At 44.6% G+C, this 22581-nt stretch overlaps 1 protein-coding gene across 2 annotated transcripts in view; it reads left to right on the top strand.

Annotated features, from left to right (window-relative positions):
• LOC6524508 overlaps positions 1 to 22293 on the top strand; it is a 51930-nt gene extending 29637 nt beyond the window's left edge. The window contains exons 1-8 of one of the 2 annotated variants that reach the window (XM_039371528.2): positions 7382 to 7606; positions 9064 to 9198; positions 15161 to 15893; positions 16656 to 17500; positions 17562 to 19749; positions 19819 to 20002; positions 20064 to 20183; positions 20266 to 22293. In XM_039371528.2, the coding sequence (XP_039227462.1) occupies positions 7397 to 7606; positions 9064 to 9198; positions 15161 to 15893; positions 16656 to 17500; positions 17562 to 19749; positions 19819 to 20002; positions 20064 to 20183; positions 20266 to 20452 (4602 nt within the window). In that variant the 5' untranslated portion in view covers positions 7382 to 7396 and the 3' untranslated portion in view covers positions 20453 to 22293. Of the gene's footprint in view, positions 1 to 7381; positions 7607 to 9063; positions 9199 to 15160; positions 15894 to 16655; positions 17501 to 17561; positions 19750 to 19818; positions 20003 to 20063; positions 20184 to 20265 lie in introns of those variants that run through there. The other variant, XM_015190245.3, reaches the window with a different exon arrangement.
• The last annotated feature ends 288 nt before the right edge of the window (positions 22294 to 22581 follow it).

Below are 22581 nucleotides of genomic sequence, written 5' to 3'. Positions count from 1 at the left end.
GTGGCGGGAGAGGGGGGGTGGGATTACACTTGTCCTTTCAGCAGATGGGGGGGGGGGTAGGTGGCAAGTGGGTGGTGGTGCCTGTTTAATTGCGGTGGGGGCACACATTCACCGCCTGCGTTAGTGGCTCGTACAAAAATGTGCGCCATTTGCGGCTGCTGCCTAAGCTGATTTGTATTTAATGAGCTGTATATCCTTAAACACACTCACGCTTGGCTACACACAGCGAAAACCATTTCGCTATTACAAATTGCTGGCCATTAAACATTAACAAATCATTTAAAACGCACACCGATATCATAAGCTATTTGTGAAAGCATTAATAAATTGGCATTTGCAAGACTTTTAAGCAAGTTCATAAATAAAATGTAGTAATTGGGTTTAATTAATTATTTTTGTCAGTGCATTTCGGCACAGACAGGCACTTATAAGGGCAGACAAATTGCCGTTAGTCTCGACGGCGAAATGAAAACATTTACTTGAGGGATGCGGGATTAAGGATGGCAACGCGTCTGGCTGGGAAACCTAAAGTGGGTGGTGCTCTGCCACCTGTCAGCGACTTTTCCACTCGCCGAAAAGCATCAACCTCACATCATCGCCAATTATTTGTTTATCTTGCGGAGCCCAGTGGGTTGTAGTGGGTGGTTTGGGTGGTTTTGGGTGGTTTGGGTGGCTGAGTGGGTGGTTCACGGTTGCCTGGGAGGCTGTGTGGTTGGTGCTTTCTTTCTGGCTTATCCACGAAAACCCCGTATTTGCTTAGCATTATGCCGAGCTCCGTTTTTTGATGTTTTAACCCCGCGGCCAGGGCATCATGCTCTTAACCCTCGAGTGGAGATTCATAAATTAAATTCCTCGAATATTTTGGCAATTGGAACATTTTGAGACATCTCAAAAGCAGACGAAACGAAACTTGTTTGCCTAGCAACAAACACGGAAAGGCAAAATCCACAAGTTATCCACTTAAAGTTCTGCAGTCTAGCCATATTGAAATTTAATCTAGTGAAATAATATTTGAATATGGCTGGGTTAATACATACATACATATGTCTGACATGAGATAATTAAACGCAAAGTTTGCTTAAGCAGTTTGATATACTCTAAAATGGGTTTTCTTTAATATGTACTCTTTAATAACATTAGCGAATACTTTACAGAATTTGTATTATTTCATATAAATTCTTTGCTTCTTTTTCCTGCAGCATTAAAAATTAAATATTTCTTTTCAATTTGGCTAAGCAATGTTTTCAATTTCCGGCCCTGTGTTCTGGAATAAATCTTGCTCATTGCCTTGCTTTTTTTCTGTTTTTTTTTGTTGTGGCAAAGGAATTTTGTGTGGACTAATAACAATGATAAGGATGTGGCTAAGGATTGTCCCTCCTGCCTCCTGCCACTTGCCACTTGCCACGCAGCTGTGGCTGAGTCATAGACAAGCCATTAACTGAGTCGGTGGGGTAATCTCGATGTCCTGAATGGGAAATGTCCTTGCCAGAGTTGCCTCTTTCCATCGGTTAGCAGCTGCCTTTTGGCGGCGGACAAAGCTTAATCGACTTTGCCGACATTAAATGCGTGCGGTTAGCCAAGCCCAAACTTGGAAAACCCCCCCCCCCTCTCTCTCTATCGGAAAATGGCGTGAAAAACAGTTTTTCCCCTCCCCTGTCGCCAAAGCCAAAGAAGAACATCCCCTGTTTTGGACCGTTGTATTATTTATGCCCATAAAAATATTATTGCCATTTTTTCGCATTTGGATTTCTGTGCGAGTCTCCGCCGCTTACTTTATTTTGTAGACGTCATGGAGGGAAAACCACCCAAGGCACACAAACTCTTGTCAAATGTCAGGCGTGAAGTGTTTGTTGATGCGCCGCCCTACAGGATATACATACATATATATACATATATATATATATGATATTTAGAGTGGGGAAAGCCGAAGGAAGCGCCGGAAATGCTGCGTAATTGGACCCATATGCTCAGGAATGCCAATAGTGGCTGGAGTGGAAAAAGGATATGACCGAGGCCACCACATCTTGGGTAGCTTGGTAGTTTTTGCGTGGTGGTGACATCGTGTGGAACCTGCCATCGCCCCATCAAATGCCAGATTAGTCAGGCACTGTGACTCCGCAAAGGAAAAAGGGGTCTCTCTGCCAGGAGCCACCACAAAAAAGTGCGGTTTTTTGAGAAGTAATCCAATTGGGCTTTTTTTGGGACTATGGTTTGCGGATTACCCAGGTTTTTAAGGAGAATGTGATATAATTCAGAAATAGTAAAACTTCCTGAAAAATGCTGTTTACTAATGACAATTTGGGATAAGTTACATTCACAAAAAAGGATTCTAAAGAGAAGGCTGTAAGCTATTTAAAGTTAAGTATCAAGACAATTGCTGTACAAATTATATTTAATTTGTTGCACATTTTGAAACATGCCAGCAAACACGCGATTAAAGCAAAAATTCAAAGGGTATCAAGTGGCAAATGCTGTGTATAGATTTTTGTTAAAAGCAATTTAGTTGTCATGCAATCTGAATCTAACCCCATTCCGTTTTCGAACTTGTTCTGTTCGTTATATTCCAACAAACCACGACTAACTGCTTTTCCAAATCAGCTAAAAACCATTGGCAATCAGCAGGACAGGGAATACAAATCAAATTTGGTCAACAGCATGGCACCTAAATTGATGAAACAACCATTAAAAACCGGCAAAAAAGCAGGTTGCGGATTAGATAATGGCCAGTGGGCAATGGCCACGGATGTTGGCTGACCTAGCCCACAATCTGCAGTCCGTAGTCCATAGTCCCGTAGTCGGTAGTCCATATTCCGTAGTCCAAAGTCCGTAGTCCGCAGTCCGCAAACTGCCAAAGTTTGATTGCATTTTGAGGTTAGCGGCTAACTGGAGCGACTGTACTGTAATTTCCGATCTGGCAAATGGGAATGGGAATGGGAATGGCCATTGGGTCTCAATTATGGCCACTCGGCAATGGGCAATTCATTTGGCCGCGCCACGTAATGTCCATTTAAACAAAGAATGGAAGGCAGCAAAGGCAAAGGGAAGAATGGCTGCAAATATTCGCAAATAAAGTGGCGATTGGATATTACAACTTTCCGGTCACTGCATTTCTGCAAAGTTCACAAAACTACAACACTCGGTGTACAAGCAGCGCCCATCCACAGTTGAACCACCCACATTCATACATCCACAACCACACTCACACACACACACTCACAACCACACACCCACACACACACAAAAGCAACCCATTGAACCACTCACCCACTCGATAAAGTGCCACCCGCTCAACTTCTGCTCCCGTGAGCAGAACAATTTCCAATGTTCGCTCAACTGTGGTGGCAACGAAAGGAGCCTGAATATGTCCTATACAAATGCCAACTGCAGGACTATACATACATATATATGTGGGACTATGGAACTACAGGACTACGGGGCTACAGGACTACGGGGCTACAGGACTACGGGGCTACAGGACTACGGGGCTACAGGACTACGGGGCTACAGGACTACGGGGCTACAGGACTACGGGGCTACAGGACTACGGAACTATAGGACTACGTGGAGTACAGGAGTACGCGGACTATGAGAGTACGGGACTACGGACTACGAACCGGAAACCGGAAGTTGGCTTCGCTTTGCACTGGGCCAAATAAAAGAAAAGTTAAAACCAAAAAGGGAGCAGGAAAGAAAAACAGAGGGGGTGGCGGGCGAACCTGGACGTTTGGCAACATGTGTAGTATTTAAAACTCAACCGGCCTTGGTCAGCGGCCACAAATGAATTTATTTATTTTACAGTCTCACTTCGCCATCTCCTTATCCATTTACCCGTTTAATACTCTACCAAAGAGTTAGTACACATCAAGGGCTAAATTGCATTTTATAGCTTTCGATTTATAAGCACAAACTAAATGCAAACTACACTTTACTTTACTTGTTGATTTTTTTAAAAATTATATGGTAAATGTACAAAATCTTTGTAATTAGTTTTGTTTGCTAGAGTATTTCTCGATTCGTTTCCAGCATCAATTTGTATGTTTCTGCACTGGGTTTCCCCTCGCTCTGTTGTGTGATTTTCATTGCATTTGGCCAAACAATTTATGTGGCCCAAAGGGGTGGTCGTTGTCACTTGGCCAGAGTTTGAATCTGGACAGGGATGTGCCTGTGGATGTGGCTGAGGATGAGGATGTGGAAGAGGATGAGGATGTGCCTGTGGATGGTGCACTCCTGATCTCCAGCCACCCTTGACTCGCTGGCAAAGTCAAAGTTGTCTGCCGGCACGCATCACATCCCATCGCGTTTGGTTTGAGTGTGTTGCGACATTGAAATTTATAGACCTGGTTTTGGTTTGGGTCTGCTCCTGGCAGTCAGGTGGTGCGCCATTCAAGTGGTGCAGAGGATACGTTTACAACGCACCACTCATCCGCAGCATTCGTGTGTCTGCGCTTTAAACAAACAGCAAACATTAAAAAAATGTTAAAAAAAAAAAAAGGAAAACAACATAGAAACACATCGAAACATACCGAAAAATATTTAATTAAAATTTATGTGCAACCCCAAAAGCAAGTCAACCTGCCCCCGCTACGTAGCATGCCCCGGAAAGTGACGGCTGCAGTCGAGGGAACGCTTTTGACGATGACACCCTTCAGCGACCTCCCCCAACCCCCTCAATACCCCTTAACCTGCAGAATCCGCTGGGGTTGAGCACTTGAAACTTTGCTTTTTACCGCTTTGCTGCAACACTTGCAAAAAAGCCGTGTGAAATACATAAAAAAAGCTAAAAAATGGTTAAACAATTGAGCAAGTACTGAAAAATTTTACGCATAATTTGATTGCTTAGTTGTAATATTTTACTAAATTTACAATTTACTCTAAATTGGCATTTATAAAATCGAGGGGCAGAAATGTTCTAAATGCGTTTTTGTTTTGAGTGCAGCTCTTGTCTGCTGCTCCCAAATGTCCCATTGACGAGGCCGCGTCGGCCATTTTTAATGGTTCCGCTGCAGAAGGACGCCCCCGGTTCGGTTCAGTGTATTTGCAGGAGAAGCGGAAAAAATGAAAAATATTTTGCATACTTGCCGGCGCATATGCCGCGAAATGCTTGGCCGAAGAGCTATTAAAAAGTTTTCAAACATAATGAAGGGAAATATATATATATATATACAATAGGGGAGTCCCCTTTTTCTAGGGGTTGGAAAACTGAGTGAGTGTGTGTGTGTGTGTGTGTAAGTGCGTGGAGTGTGTAAACACTTCGCGAAGCAATTGCCCGGTCAGAAGGCGGAAATTTACCTGTAATCGGCCACGCATTAACCAAACAAATCAATTGAGCGTTAAAGGCCAAAAGGCCAACAAGGCAACAGGGGATTGAGTTTGGGTTTTAGCCTGGATATATGTATGTAATGGGTAATTGAAAGTGGCCCATTCGAGCTAATCAATCAAGAGAGAGAGAGAGAAAGAGATAGGAGCAAGGTGGCAGCTTGGAACTTGGAAACTTTGATCTAGGCGCGGTGAGCTAACGCCAATCGATTAATCAATCAATCAATCAATCAATCAGCCAAACAGCCAGACAGATAACGCCAGTTTAACGGATTGCAAAGCAAAGCAAAGCAAAGGTCAAAGGGTACCGGGGTTTCGGTGCCAATTAGCGAAGCTCAACATCTGGATTAGGGACGTGAATTAGCGATTGAGAGTGACAAGGGCAACGGGCGTGAAGGAGATTACCCACTGATATCGACCAAAGTCAACTCTGATGCCAACTTTCGTTTCACTTGCATTTAACTCAATTAAGAAAGCTGTTCATTAAGGAAGCTAGACAATCAATGTTGGTCGGGGTCTCTAATCTGTGCATTATACACTATTGCAACTGGAAATGCAAAGAATAGTTATAGAGCATTCACTGGCAACAGAAGTCACTATTGATGCAACTACCATTGCTAACGTTGCATAAAAAATCCATCCATTTATTCAGTGAAAGACTCAGCGTCAGCGGTCACCGCGATAGAATGGCATTGCATATGAAGCAGCCAGCACCACGAGCGCTTTTGTTACCTGTCGGTGTCGTTTTAATAAAAATCAAAGCCAGGCACAAAATAGATGGATACAGAGGATAGGGGAGCGACCACAGAACACAGAATGTGCCACAAGATGCAAGAGATTTTCCGTTTTCTGTGGCAACGCAATCTCCGCAATATGCCAGCTGAATAGAGGCGAGGAGCAAGAAACCAAGAACCGAGAACGAAGAACCCAGGACCATCATTTCCTGCGCGGCCAAAATGTGTCACACAAAAGCCAGTTGGCGGAGACAAGGGCAACATGTGGCCAGGACTCGTTGCAGTGGGCCCAGTGCCAAAGTGCCTGCGGTTATGCAGGCAAAAAGAGTGGAAATTCGAATGGAACGGAGGCGACACCAAAAATGGCTGGCTGGCGGCAGCAGCAGCAGCAGCAGCAGCCTTGCAACATTTACCTGCAACTCTTGTGCGGAACGAGCGCATTAATGCCGCCTTTAAAATTTATGATATTTACTTAGCTCAGACAGAGAGAACCCAGAACCCAAACATCCCTTTGCCCCTTTTGCCATTTACAACGCAGTGGGTGGTTGGGTGCATTATGCATTTTGCATTTTGCATTTTGCATTTAGCACTCGGCATTTCGCATTTGCCATTTGGCTCGAAAGACCTGTGAGCCGTGAGCCAAAGTGGCAATCACGACGTTGGCCAAGCCAATGAGTCATCGTCTGCTTTTGTGGCTGCTGATTTCCCTTTCACTGCAGCCAATTTGGTGGCTATACAATTTAGTTTAGCTGGTTGTCAGTAAATAATGAAGAAACTATAAACACTGCTTGCAATCTTGTTAATTATGAAAAGAAAGTGTTGTAAAGTTATCAAAGTTATCTACAAGGTTTTGCCCATAAATGTTTTACTCTAGCAGTTAATGGTAACCTTTTTCTTTGACCAAACCCAAACGTGGGTCCATAAAGACGGCCTGTGACCCATGTCAGACGATGTTAACACCTCGGAGAGCCAGACACTGGGTGCAGCAACCGGGCAATTGCCCGGACAAGACGCCATCACCAGGTCCTTCCTCCTCCGGAATTGGCCTTTCAATCGCCCAACTAACTAACTCATGGCCCCGGGACATCAGCGACAAACATCTGTGCACAAAAGTTGGCCATAGTTGGCCCCATTCATGCCATGGACCTCCTCCATGAGCAACTGGCTCAGTTCAGTTCAGTTTCAGTTGAAGCTTCCTTTCATTTCACTTCGCCGCACGACGTTCGCATGTCAACACCTGAGACGTTCGCTATCGCTGAAAATATATATATATATACGTATATTTTTGTTTGTATTTTGTAATTTTCTTAAGTGTTGTCATCGTGGTGCTGGAAATTATTGGCAACATGTTCTGTCGTCTCTGCTGGATTGATTTTAATGCCGGCGAGCCGATGGTGGAGTGCGCGGGTCCCTGTGGAAGTTGCTACCATCGCAATTGTGTCGATGTCACCGGGGATGTGGCGCACATCCTGGCCAACGGCGGTGGTTACTATTCCGGTTTGGAATGGTATTGCCGCACTTGTCGTCAACTTTATCGCCTGCAAGTGTACTTCGAGGTAGCTATAAGTGAAGAACGACTCCATTCCACAAAATCTCTAGTTCTGATGGGATTTACGGCAAATTCGCGCTCGGCAGCCCGGAAACTTTCCTTTCTGATTGAATTTTGTGGCGTGTGTCTGAGTTTTCTGTTCGTTTCTCGATGACCTTGGGGCGGAGACTCTGGCGCAAGTTACCCAAGTCAGCAATTAAATTATGCTTCGCTTTTTGATTGCTCCATGGCAAAGGATAATCATAATAGCATTAACGAAATTAGCTTAAACGCAACTGTACTTGGAAAACTCTAAAGTGGATATATAATGTGTTGAAAAGCTCAATTTATTCTATGAATAAACGTTTAGATACAGAAGACAAATTGCAAAAGAGCATGGGACAACCCAATAGATTAGGTTTTGTATGCGTAATGGCGCCCTTCGCAATGTTTTGCCTCCAACTGTACTTGCTGCACCAAATGGACTTTTAATGTTGAATCCTGTGTAAAATGACCAGAATAAGTTTGGCTTAGGGCGGTAATTTGTTGGCCACTTTAATCCATCTCGATGCGTTTCCATCAGCTGCTAAGCTCTTCCGCTTTTCCTATGCTCCCTTCCCAATCCGCTATATCCGCTATATATATGTATAATATATATACATATGTATTTATATACACCAACCCCCTTCTCGCTTCACCACTTAACGTTAATTGCAATACTCAAGACTTTGCCTTCGGTATCAACAGCAACAAAGCTTTGTACATTTGCATCATCTGGGCTTGAATCTTTAGCAGGTGGAAAATGTGTGAGTGGTGGGTGTTGGCGATATGGGGGAAAAGTCCCAACAAAAGAACCAGCTGGAAAAGCATCGTCGCCATTTTTAATTGTAACTGTAATTTAGCCATTGTTGTACACTTTTGATGACGCAGACGTTCAGCCAAATGGCAAGAAGTCTGCTTCTGGGCTTAAAAGATATGCCATGGGTTGGAAAATGGGGGGAAAGCAAAAAAAAAAAAACAGTTGGGAAAAGCGGGGGAGGTCCACACACTTGAGGTGCACGTGTCGTGGCGTTCGTTATTGTTTTTCCCTCGCTTTTTCTTTTTTTTATTTTTATTCAGTTCAAGGGTATTCATATGCAACGTGGCAAAGCCTGTCAAAAATATAAGCTAAGGTTTCCAAAATAGCCAAGAAGTTTATCAATTTGAGAACGTTGTGCATCATGAACACTTCAGTTGCAGCATGACTTATAGCAATCTGTTGCTGGGATGTTTAAAACTTCTAATTATATTGTACAATATAATCATTTAATTTCTATAAGTAAATACATATGTAATGGTTTGTATATACATTTAAATATTTAAAACCTTGACTTAAAGATCATCTTAAGTACTAATTATGTGGAGAATAGCTATCTATCTACCTTAACATCTTTTATCTTACACCGACTAATTGAGCGAATCCCGCTTCTTGTTATGCCATTCCAGATTGCCATCTGTGATGATTACAGCCTGCCCGTAGACTTTGTTAAAAAACGACCGTCCAGCTTCGATCCGTGCCTGGCGGAGGCGATACCAGCGAATCCCGAGCACTGGATAGCCCCCAGTCCGCAAACCGAGTTTGTAAGTCCATGCTCGTTAAGTGGGTTGTTTGAGTGGCTTGGTGGTTGAGTGGTTCGGTGGTTCAGTGGTTCAGTGCTTCAGTGCTTCAGTGGTTGGGTGACTGGGCCGTTGAGATGGATGGTTGTCTCTCTCGTTGGTGGGGCAATGGCAATTAACTGCTCCGGACAGCTAATTGATAAACTGCACGCTCCAGCGAATCGAGTGGTGGTAGTGGTGATGATGGTGGTGCTGGTGGTCTGGGATTTTGGACAAGTCGCATCAACATCAGCCGCATCAGCAGCAGCAGCAGCAGCAGCAGCAGCATCAGCATCAGCAGTGCGTTAATGAAAAGCTCACTCCTGCCCCCTGTCCCCCTGCTCGTTTGGCTTATCCTGCAGCGGCAGGCGGACAAACAAAGAGCTGCTCAAACAATGCACGGACTATTGGCTAAATATTGAACAACAACAAAAAATAAAAAAAATAGAAGCGCAAAAAACCAGGAAAGCCAAGGCAAAAGGCGAAATATATAAGCGATACAAACAAAAGGGGAAGTGGAAGTGGAAGTTGGGGGCAAAATGACAAACAAACGAATCTGCCCAGCGGGCGATGGCTGACCATAAAAAATGGACACGGCTAGGATAATAGCCAAGTTTGGCTGCCACTTCGGCTGCTTTTTAGCCAGATTTATAGGTGCAAAATTGGATACTAGAGCGCATTAATATTTAATATTTAAATGGCTATTCTTGATCTAAATTTGCATCAATTATTGAAAGAAATATTTAAAAATATATAGGGCCAGCTAGAAAAACACAAAAATTTTAAGAAAACGTTTAAAAGAGTTTTAAGGATTTAAAGTATTGCTATTTAATAAATGATTTTTTTATGATTAGTGAATATACGTAGAACAGCTGTATTTATAACGAGTATATCATTTTGCAAACAAGAAACGATTTATTCGAAGTTTTTAAGGCCGAACTCGTTCAACAAAGTTATGTTACCAATTTTGTTATGATTATATTTAGCTTATTTCTGCCAATCAAAGTTTCCCAGCACTAAAGGAAACGCAAAGAGCAAAAGAAAGCGATAGAAAAGCCGCTGAGATAGAAGATAGGAGAAGAGATAACCTCGGGCTGCAGCAAATGCGCCGTGCCACAAATCAAATGATGCCCCCAAAAACCAAAAAATCACCATGCCCACGACCTCTGAAACCTCCCTTTGCCCCGGGTGGGCAAAAAAAGGAAAAATAAAATACGAAAAACCGCCCCAAGGGGGTGGTGCGTCGCCTCTTTTTTATGGCCCATACGGAAATATTTCGCTTCGTGTTTTGTTCCCTTTTGCATATTGCCACTAAAAATGAAAAGGAAAGCCGCATGAGGCGCACACATAAAACACACAGAGAATCTGCCTAAGGAACAAGATGCAGAGGTTTCATGCCACTTGAAATTCATTTTTATTGAAATTTGTTTAGCTCGGAATGGCGGGGAATGCTGCCAAGAAAATGCGATTTGCGGCAACGACCTTCAGCTCGACTCGAACTTCTGCAGATTGAAACCATATTGAGGGTGTGGAGTGGATAAATCAGTGCCAAGTATTCAATTCCTAAGATGGCAGAAAGTCTCGTAATTTAAGGGCAAATAACTGAAACAGAGTGCTATCTGAAAATTAATAACAATCAATTGGTGTAAATATAATATTTCAAGGACTGCTATTTCCATTCACTTGGAATTGAGCAAGCACTTTAGCTTATTACTTTTCAGATGGATTTATTGAGTGGGAGGGTAGTGTGAAAATCAACAAGTTGTTACATTTTTCTACACAATTCTTATGCAAGCTATCACATATTACTACTTTAATTTATTACTAACATATACTAATACTTCAATTCTGCTATAATTGATTAACAAAGTAATGCAAATACGTAAGCTACCGACTAATATGCGTAATTCATAGGAATTTAAAGCTGCTTAAGGTTTAAGCACACAGGAAGTTGTGTGTACACATTACAGCTAATTAAATGGCCATAAATGTTTTGAAAACAATCTTCCTCGAATTTCATGGCATCTTCTTCCTATTTTTGCTACATTTTTTATGTGCACATAATCCTGGCTGTTCGTCCTTCTTCCGGGAAAAATAATATTCCAGCAGCAAATGGCCCAAAGCGATAACGTTTAGCGCCTTTCGATGCTCGGCTTTTCCCTCTGCTCGCCGTCCTTTTCCCTCGCTCTATACCGCTCTCTTTCCCTTGCTGCATTAGTATGCAGTGTGAGTGTATGTGTGCTGTGAAGCCGTGTGCGTGTGAGCCTGCTCACAATTATTAATGTAATTTTATCTTATGACTTTTGTTTGCCATAAACAGCGAAAGATAGAAGATAAACAGAGAAAACAGGCGCTACACTTGCAATAAAATATGCACATATGCACATGTTAAATTACTTTTTGCTGAATAAAAAATAACACATTTATGACAAATTTATATATATTAGGCAATATATTTATATAAAAGGCAACATGATAAGACTCATTTCATTAGAAGCATTATATTCAAAGTATTTTGCTGATTAGGTTATCAATTTCAGGACTATTTTCATTGGTAGTGTAGCAGCATCCATGTGATGATGCCATAATAGCTTTCACCAGCCATTGTTATTTTCTTTACTTTCTTTTTGTGTTTTTTGTTTTTTTCGTTGGCAACTCACGTTTTAATGGAAGCGAACGCGACATTTTTCGATATATGTATGTTTGTATGTGGAGCGTCTGGCTGTGAAGTGGAATCTGTTTAAAAAAAAAAAAAAACAAGAGTAAAAAAGTGAGTTTGTGGAAATGGAAGGAAATTCGTTTGGCTTTTGCAGTTGTTGCTATTACTCTCCATGGAGTAATATTCAACGATAACTCACACAAACACAAAAGGCGGCAGTCCGGACACGTTTGTGTACATGTTTGCGTGCTTTTTGTTTATTTCAATAACTTGGCTATGCCCTCTATGTGTGCATGCGCATATATATATATATATATATATATATATTATTTTTACTTTTCAACAAAATAAAACAGCGAAGCAAAACGAACAGACAGCGTCAGCTTAGATATCACTCATACGACGCGTTGTCTGCGTCTGAAGTACTGACTATCAGATGCCCTTTGAAAGAAGGTAGGGTAAGCAAATTAGTTAGCCTATTTTAATGATAACCAATGTGAGCTAACTAGAAGTCGCCTTTGCTAGAAGTCCAGTCAAGTCCAACAGACATTCCTTTGGTAACATTTTCTCTATGCGGACTACACGTGGGTTGTTGCTTAAGGGATGTCCATTGGTCGCCCAACAATGGGAGTGGCAAGGATGGGAGTTAGATTTGCAGACAGGACATTAGAGCTCCCTTCACTCTCCCCATTTGCGTTGAATTCTTTTTTCATTAAAGTTGGCATAAAAATCACGTTGCTGCGGCAACAAGCGCAGACAAGTGGAGTCGGAAGTGAAGTTTGGTGACGGTATCCAGCAGTTTTCATTATTCTAGATGTGCCCCGCCCCCCCACAATTCCTTGCCCGATTTGTGGGCGCAATCGTGCATGAGTATATGCCATATGTATGTGGTATATGTACTTATGTATGTATGTATATGTTGGGCACAACGCATAAACGTCTGCTTATATCGCTTGTGGATAATCAAAGGCAAATATTTAAACGGGTACATCTGAATGGATGACTGAAGAGAGAGCCACCCACTCCCCCCTCTCCCCTTTCGCCTGGTTAACAGGGCACAACCCCATTATCAATGTGCCTTGGAAACCAACCCACCACCCCCCCCTCATCGTGGAATAAAAGCGCCGGAAGGCAGGAGCGCCAGCACTCGGTTTCAAGTTCAAATTCATTAAAAATGTTTTTGATTCAGGCAGAGAAGAGTGTGTGGCCCACCACTTCTCTCGTAATTTATGTGTTTCAATTAAAAAAGTTCCCGCACCAGCGATGCAATGCATCTGCACTTGTCTTCGCATGCAGAACAATGACAACCCTGCACCAGAGTTGTCTCCGTCAATTTCCGCTAGCAACATATCAGGATACCGCAGGCTAACCCGGCCGCAGGACAAGCTACCAAGTGGACATGGGACATGGGGCCATGTAAACGGAAATTTATGTTTAGCATAATGGATCCAGGAATGGAGTCTGGGCAAGGGGAGCCACTATAGATCCATAGATACCGTCGAGCCTCATAATTTGCACACATTAGGATCCTGTGTTGATGTTGCACCACCGATGTTGCAGTTCCGTAATGTCCAGCTATTTGTCAAACTCAACGGATGTGAATCGATGTGGTTGGGCAAGAGCAGAAGGCAAGGATACTCGTATTGTGATTGACATGGATTGTTATGAACAAACTGAGGAACTGGGATGCACGATGGGGGGCTTAGAACATGGAATATTGTGTATGAGAAATGAAATCCATCTATCAACTAGGAAATATCCAGACAAATGGCGCATGAAGCGAGGGGAATGCGGTGTCTTTGACTGCCATCATTACGAACAGTTGGCAGTTCGAATTTCAATTTCATTATTACGAGCTCAAAGGGGTGAGACACTCATCCAATACATTTTATGTTTTGTCCAAAAAAATGATTATTTAATTGGGAAAAACATACATAACTTCGCTAAAAACGATTTTCGCCAAAAATGCAATATTTACAATTGGTGTTTTCTCTATAACTTGGCTAAAAATGGTCAGAAAGCTAAAAGAATTACAGTTTTGTACTCCTAATTACCAATACTATCCATCCAAATCACTTTTTGACCGACATTGTCAAAATAATTTTTGGCCAAATTTTCGCATTTTTTGTAAGGGGTAACATCGTCAAAATTTGCAAAAAATGTGAAAAAAAATAGCATTTTTTTTTTGAAAACGCAGTTCGATTGGGAATTTAATTACGAGCTCAACGAAGTATGACATTCTATATTTGGTCCACTATTTCGAATGCTGTAATAAAAATACTGATAATTATTTACGCAAAAAATCAGAAAAACGATTTTTGGTAAAAATGCAATATCTACAATTGGTGTTTTCTCTATAACTCGGCTAAAAATGGTCAGAAAGCTAAAAGAATTACAGTATTGTACTCCTAATTACCAATACTAACCATCCAAATCACTCTTTGACCGACTTTGTCAAAATAATTTTTGGCCAAATTTTCGCATTTTTTGTAAACATCGTCAAAATTTGCAAAAAAATGTGAAAAAATAGCATTTTATTTTGAAAACACAGTTCGATTGGAAATTTAATTTCGAGTTCAGCGAGGTATGACATTCCAAATTCAGACAAATATTTTTAACGTTGTATCCGAAAAACGGAATATTTTATGATGACAATCCAAAAAAAAAAGGTTGTGAGGCATAGCTTGCTGCCAATTCCGAAAATGCACCACATTTGTTACGTATCCGCCACCGAACCCAAAATGGAAAATGTATCCGAAAAACGGAATATTTTATGATGACAATCCAAAAAAAAAAGGTTGTGAGGCATAGCTTGCTGCCAATTCCGAAAATGCACCACATTTGTTACGTATCCGCCACCGAACCCAAAATGGAAAATGTATCCGAAAAACGGAATATTTTATGATGACAATCCAAAAAAAAAAGGTTGTGAGGCATAGCTTGCTGCCAATTCCGAAAATGCACCACATTTGTTACGTATCCGCCACCGAACCCAAATGGAAAGGAGGCTTAAAAGTGTTGCCTGCTTTTGGGTGGAAAGCTTGATTCGATTGGCGGCTTGCGGCGTAGTTGGTGCTTTTAGTGAGCGGCGGGGGGGAAACCCAATAAGCGCCACAATCGCGTTGGCCACGCACATTCCTTTATTCTTTTCAATTAAATGCCAAACAAATTGGAAATTGAAATGCAAATCAAATTAGCCGCGTAACAAAATGCTAATGCCCCTTCTTCTTTTCCTTTCTTTGCCTTCCTCTCTTGATTTCCCTTTTTTCCTGCTGTTTGAACCAACAGCTGCCATTTGGTGAAGCCCAACAAGCGTTGCAGCTACAATCAGCAGCAACAACAACAGCAGCAGCAGCAGCAACAACATCTGCAGCAGCAGCAGCGGCAGCGGCAAGCGCAACTGCAGCAGCTCCACAACTACCGCCCCCGCTGCCCGCCCCCGTGGCAACATTGCCCACTCAGGCGGCGACGGCAGCAGCAGCAACAACAGCTGCGATTTTGGCCACTCACCAGCAGCAGCAGCAGCAGCAGCAACAGCATTTGAGCAGCAGCAGCAACAACAACAACAACGGCGGCAACACACATGGCCAACAGCATACGCACAGCACCAACAACAACAACACATTGCCAGTAGGGGCACAGCAGCAGCAGCTGCAGCAACAACCACAACAACGTGCAACATTGCAACATCCACCGCTGCCCAACAGCAACATCAAGCAGGCATCGGTGAAATTGATCGAAGGATATTCAGATCCCAAGGATACGCGCAATCACAAGAAGGTCTACCACAAAAAGGCCAAGAAACGTTCAACGACTGGCCACAAGCGGCATCAGCAGCAGCATCAGCAGCCGCATCAGCATCAGCAGCAGCAACAGCAGCAGTTGCATCAGCAGCAAACTTTGCCAACGCCCAGAAGTGCGCAGCAGCAACAGCAGCAAAAGTTGCAGCAGCGGCATTCCACCTACAACAACAACAACGGCAACTTAAGGAAGGACAAACGCAACAGTCAATACAACTCAGGTATGCCAAATGATAAATAAATAAACTATTATTAAGCAAAAACTGGAAAAAGTATTCAAGCTGGATTAATTAATTGCGAAAACTATAGTTGCAGTTTGTAGAAAGGCACATGCATATTTACAACTTTTGTAAACTTTTCTCAACCAAAAAAAAAAAAGAAGAAAACCCTTTTTAAATCAATAATCAAAGTGGAATCAGCTAAAGTTCATTAGGCGTTCATGGTCCAGAGATCGTTGCAATCCTGAATCCAGAAAGGACCCCACTGCAAGTGGCCAGCAATTAGGAAAACCCAAAGGCGGTTCAACTTTTCTCGCTGCGGCTACATCGATTATCCAAGCGTAAAATGGAAACTGGCAGGCTCTGATTAAGGGGTGCAAAGGGAAGCAACTGCAGTAAGATGGAGAGTTAGTTGTCCTCCACGGATGCAGTGGGGGTGATAGGGTGATGGGGTGATGGTGGCCATGGAGACAGTGGAGCAAGCAGCGGGCAGCCAAGCGCCAAATAGACTGCGTCAACTCCATTTGCGTTCCGATTGCGTGGCCCGCGGCGCCGCAATGTCGTCGCAGCGACTTAATTAGAAACTGTCAGCGCCAACTCAGTGCCTCGGAAAATAGAATCCGCATCTGAAATTAAGCAGACGCCTGTCTATTTGCAAACTAGATTGTTAAATTGGCCAGCTAGGTGGGAATTATATATATTTAAAACACACTTTAATTGGATTTAAGCACGAAGACTTACTTATTTCTTTTTGATCATTTGCAGACTCCTCGGCTCCGAAGTCATCCGACGACGAGGCGGACATCGACGAGGAGGTTGAGCAGCAACCGCTGCCCGTGCCACAAGCAGCGGCCCAGAGTGCTCCACTAACAGCCGCCGGTCTCAACTCTCCGGACTCCATATCCGATGACCTGGTGCGTCCGCTTCCGCCGCAACTGCAACGCAGTCCGCGCAAACTGACCGTCGCTCCCGCGGAGCACAACAAGCGTCAGCCCTCGCCCTACTACTACTCCGATCTGCTCAAGAGTCGGGACAAAGACAAGGACAAGGATAAGGACAAAGATAAGGACAAAGATAAGGACAAAGATAAGGACAAAGATAAGGACAAGGATAAGGACAAAGATAAGGATAAGGAACGGGACAAGGACAGGGAGGACTTTAAGCTCAAGTGTCGCCAATCGACGGCCAGTGAACCGCCGCAGCAAACTCAAACGCAGTTGGCTGGCTACCGAAAGAGTTCCAGCTTGGATGTGCCACCGGCGGAGGAGCAGCCGGAAGCAGAGAGTCACGAGGAGGAGGAGGATCCCAGGACGGGACAGGACTCGCAGTCCACGCCCAAGCGTTACAGTTTCACCGAGGAGGGTGTACACATCATTCGCTGCGAGACGCCCAGCACCAGCACATCCGAGGAATCCGATTGCAGTGAGTGCCTCAAGCGACGCGAGTGGCACGCTCGTGCCTTAGCCTTAGTACGCAAGACCTGCAACGTTCAGCCACGAAATCAGAATCCCACTGGCAGCGAACTTCAGCTGCAGCTGCAGCACTGCGACGCCGGCGAGGGCGAACTACTCAAGTGCTGTCCACCGCCACCGGCTCCAGCGGAGATCCAGGTGAGTCAATCCTCTAGTTCTCATTACGAGATTCATTGAAATCGATTTGCTTTGCTTACAGGTTCAGGTCCAGCCGATGCCACCGCACCGCCTGCTGGGACCAGCAGCCGTGTGCGGAGCCTGCATCACATCCGCTCCTGCCTCCTCCTTGGCCGGCGGACGGGGCAGCGAGCTCGGCGATGATCTGGAAGAGGAGTACTTCCGGCCGCGCAGCATCTTCTATGTGCATCCGCATGGCGTCCACGAGTGCGTCGAGTGCGCCCAGCCAGCCCAGCCTAAGACTGTTCAAGCGCCAACGCTGAGCAATCCATCGCTCGATATCTACGGCGACGACGAGGACGAAGTGGACGGCGACGAGGACGAAGAGGACGAAGAGGACGACTCCGAGGACATCATGGGCAGCCGGCGTCGGCAGATCTATGAGACTGCCTTTGACTGCAAGATAGCCAAGTCGGATGACGATCTGGATGAGGTGGATCGCATTACCAATTGCTCGGTGCTGCTGCAGTTGAGTAATGGCAATGGTGCCGACATCACCAAGGTCACCGGCTCCACCAAGACGCGAGCCAAGTGCAAGCGAGCCAAGAACTCCAAGAACCAGGCTCTGCAAGAGCAAACGGGCGAGGCCCATGTCCAGGTGCATCATGTGGAGGCGGAGCTGGGCAAGCTGCAGCTGAGTCAAGTGGACCAGCAGAATCAGAATCAGAATCAGAATCTGAACCAAAGCCAGGGCCAGCAGCATGGAGTCAGTGCCACCGGTAGTGGAGCAAGTGCATCCAGCACACAGCAGTTGCCCGTGCGGGGATATACCCCATCGCCGCCATCGACGGCTCCGTTGCCAATGAAATTTCCGGGCAAACATGATCGCTACCTGAACATGAACAGCATCAGGAGTGCACCCAATCTGCCCGCCGCCAATCCAGCGCATCCCCGTCTCCGGGATCTCCGTCTGCCCATCCAGTCCATGCGGCATCAGTGCGGCGGCAGCAGCAATGACAACAGTCTCACCGACAGCGCCTACGTGAATCCGCCCTCGACCAACTCGAATTCGAATGCGGCATCGGCATCCGCCTCGGCCTCCGTCTCGGCAACCGGATCAGCAGCTGCCCGCCGACCGCGTTCCTTTGTGCTGGAATCGGGCCGGGTGCTGGAGCTGCGACGCAGTGCCCAGGGTCACCAGGGTGGTCAGTCGACCCACCATCACCATCATCATCATCATCATGCGCCGGGGAGCAGGAGAAATCGCCATGGCCACGGCCAGGGGCAAACGGCCGGTGGTGGCCACAACTACAGCAGCACAGAGAGCATTGCCACCTCGAGCAGTGGCGGCAGCATGGAATCGCTGCGTTCCAGCACCAGCGAGGGCAATCGCAGCACCTCCAGCTCCGAGTCGCGGCACTCCAGTTCGCTGAGTTCGCACAGCTCGGAGAGCGGCAGTGGTGGCAGCGGCGGTAGCGGTGGCTCCAGTGTGGCCTACCCCCTGCGACCGGCTCCGCTTCTACTGCACTCCAAACTGCACATCCTGAGTCCCATTTCCGACAAGTCCTCGCAGGAACCGGCCTCGGCCAGTGCGTCGGAGCAATCGCAGCAGCCGTCCCAGCAGCTGGCGCCGATGGCGTCCCAGGAAGACGATTCCACAACGAGTGCCACCCCAGCCGGGAACCAAGTCCAGGTGACTGCCTCCTTGAAGCAGCCGCGTAGCAATCGGGGTGCTCCGAATAAGGCACTGCTCCAGCTGGCCGATGAGCTACTGGGTTCGGATAGTGGCATATCGTTGCATTCCCGGGAGGAGGGCAAGCCACAGACCTTGGCGCTTCAGCGTTTAACGCTGCCCAAGCTACAGCTGATTGGTGCCGAGGGAACAACAACGGCAGCAACGGCCACCGGTGCAGGAGGTAGCACAGCGATGGGTGGCAGTAGCGGGGCCGGTGGATCGGGATCCGGATCCGGATCGGTAATTGCCAGCGGTTCGGCTGGTTTACCGCAGGATCTGCGTGATCTGCCCTTCGATATGCCCAAATTGAGGCGACGCAAGACACTGCAACAGGAGGCCGCCTGCACATCGGGCAGCGCCACGTCCGTCGATCTCGGCGAGCTGCCCTTCGACATGCCCAAGCTGCGACGACGCCTGAGGGCCAATCAGGCGGAGATCAACAACCTGCTGATGCACAGCACCGAATCCAGTGGCATCTCGCAGGCTTCCTCCAGCCACTCGATGCGCGACGATCAGAAGTTGGCCAGCAAGTTGGGTTAGTTGACCTAAACTTAATCCGTGCATTTTCCTTATAACCAACTACTGATTTCTATCCCAATTACAGATACGGCACTGTTCCGGCAGAATCTTACCCTAAACCTCAATGAATCGCGACAGGCGACCAAACAGTTTGGCAGCCTGGATTTGCGGGGACTCAATAGCAACAAGGAGCTGAACATGAATCTCAGCCAGGGATATGTCACTGCTGTGGATCTCATCGATGTGACCATACCGCTGGAGCGACAAGGGTAAGTTACTCAACTGAAATTCAAGTAATATAAAATAGCAATACTCAACTTTGTGTTTCAGTTGGTACCACGGTGCCATAACGCGAATTGAGGCGGAGACCACACTGCGTCCGCTGTCCGAGGGATCCTTCCTGGTGCGCAACTGCGAGTCCACGAAGCAGGACTACTCGCTATCCCTCAAGTAAGTGAAGTGAAGTGAAGTAATGTGAAGTGATTGCATCTGCAAATACTTGATGATAATCATCTGAATCCTTGCTTTTTAGGGGCGCCAAGGGCTTCATGCACATGCGCATCCAGCGCAACGAGACCGGACAGTACATCCTGGGCCAGTTTAGCCGTCCCTTCGAGACGGTACCGGAGATGATCCGGCACTTTTGCCTCAACCGGCTGCCAGTGCGCGGTGCCGAGCACATGTGTCTGATCGAGCCGGTCATCGCCCAGCTGCTCTAGAGAGGCTCCAAGGACTCAAAGGCCGGGAACACCGGGAGTTAGCCGATCAATGGCTTTAGAGGCTCCAGGGGGAAGGGGAACCAAACAGAATTACATATTAATAGCGTGTAGAGAACGTAGGAACCTATGTGAACATTGTGTATGCACTAGTTATATATGCGAGTTAGTTGTAAAAGGATGATGGCAATTTTTTCATGTTTTTTTTTTGGCCTCGAACTTTGTATGTCGGTCTACTAAAGTACACACCCACACACACAACTCACTCACTAACACACGAACTAGTTTAGCGTTTAAAGTACGTAGCACATTCAGACAATACCAGCAAATTACAAAAAAAAAAAAAAAAAAACCAAACAACAAACGATATTTATATAGAAGGCATATATACAAGCGAGACGATATATACAAGAGCATATAGATACGGATAACAAGAGCACTTGACGACAGTTGCTAAATACGTAGTTGGTACATGATGATCCCAAATGCGGACAAAGATGGTACAGATTTTAGATGTGTTTACACCGAACCGAGCATCAGATTAGGAGCAACTAATTGTAGCATTGGGCGCCAAAAAAAAAAAAAAGAAAAGAGAACAAAACAAAAAGAACCCTTCCGTTTGGCTAAAGATTTATGGTAGAACACATACAACTCACTTCTAGCGATTATATGGTCAAAACTTATGCAACTTTTCGCAGCACACACACTCACACACACACACACTCGCCCACTAGCACCGCCCAACATCGTCCGATTATTCAGATAATTACGCCATTATTTATAAACCCCGATTCCTTTGGCGACGGATGCTAGTGGGCATCGCTTAAGGCACTTTTACACTAAGAAAAGTTTTAGCAAGCAACTCTAAAAATTTGTTGATTAATTTTATGTTACCAAAACGAAGAAAACGAACAAAAAAAAATATCTAAAATATGTATATCTATATGTATGAGAACTAACTTTAGCAAGAGCGATGTCTTTTTTTTTTTTTTGGTCTTAGCTGTAGGTCAGAGGTACGCGAAATAGAACGCTCAAAGCGCTTTTGGTTAATGGATCGAAACGAATAGGATCAGATTAGATCGGATCGGATCAGATGAAATAGGAGGATCGATCGATCGAATGGGATCGATAGAGATGGTTAGACAAGGCAAGGATATAGCAACGCATATGAAATGTCAGTTTAAGTGTTAGTTTCTAATTGAGCGAACGAAGTGCAGACTATATATATATATATACATAAATATATATTTATGTAAATATATATATATATATTGAATGCTGAAAAATGATATATACTTACTATTTATATTTCTATATATACATCTATATATATATATATACACGATATTAAAGAGCAGTCAATGGTTTTTTGGTTCCAGTTCCGAAAGAGAAGCAAGTGTCAGGATGCAGGATGCTAATTAACTAATTAACTAATTATTGTTTCTGGCAGTTTTCTGTTCCACCCTCGTACCGCCGAGCAATACAACTGATTTCCAGTATCTCACCCAAAAGTTATGTTTATATGTGTGTGCCAAAGTATTATTCTAGTCGTATGTATGTGAATCGAATCTCTGTGTGAATATATTATTTTCTATATGTTGATTGTTGCCTAATTTCTAATACTCAAGCAATCCAATGCAGTGCAATATACGAATACGTTTATATATCTCGGTTATGTATCTATGATTTGACTAATTTAGCTTTAAGTTAAGAATACCCTGATTTGTCCATAGTTAAGCGAATCGGTTGATAACCATCTCCATTTTGGCGAAAGCAGCGCCAGTTTGTAAACGGCTTTTGTAAATATACGGAATATAAATACAACACGACAGTTATTTACGATATATACAAGTCGGTATGATTTTAGTTGCAAAACACAACTTTTAAGCTAAGATTTCAACTTCACATAGAAACAGCAAATCCACATACATAAACGACGTACATAGCAATGTATTTTGAGGCTTCCGTAGCAGTAAAAAAAAAAAAAAACCCAACCAACCAAACTACCAAAAATCAACCAAAATTCCAAGATTATCGCAGCACTCGGACACCGTTTACACCTGCAATCCATGAGATCGTAGTGCAAATTCGCTGAGTGTCGATCGCTTCCGTTTTGTTGTGTATAAAGATTG

Source organism: Drosophila yakuba, chromosome X (genome assembly GCF_016746365.2).
Source record: "Drosophila yakuba strain Tai18E2 chromosome X, Prin_Dyak_Tai18E2_2.1, whole genome shotgun sequence".
In the NCBI taxonomy this organism is placed as follows: domain Eukaryota; kingdom Metazoa; phylum Arthropoda; class Insecta; order Diptera; family Drosophilidae; genus Drosophila; species Drosophila yakuba.
Note: the sequence above shows the minus strand (reverse complement) of the source record. Positions and strands in the feature narration are given on the sequence as shown.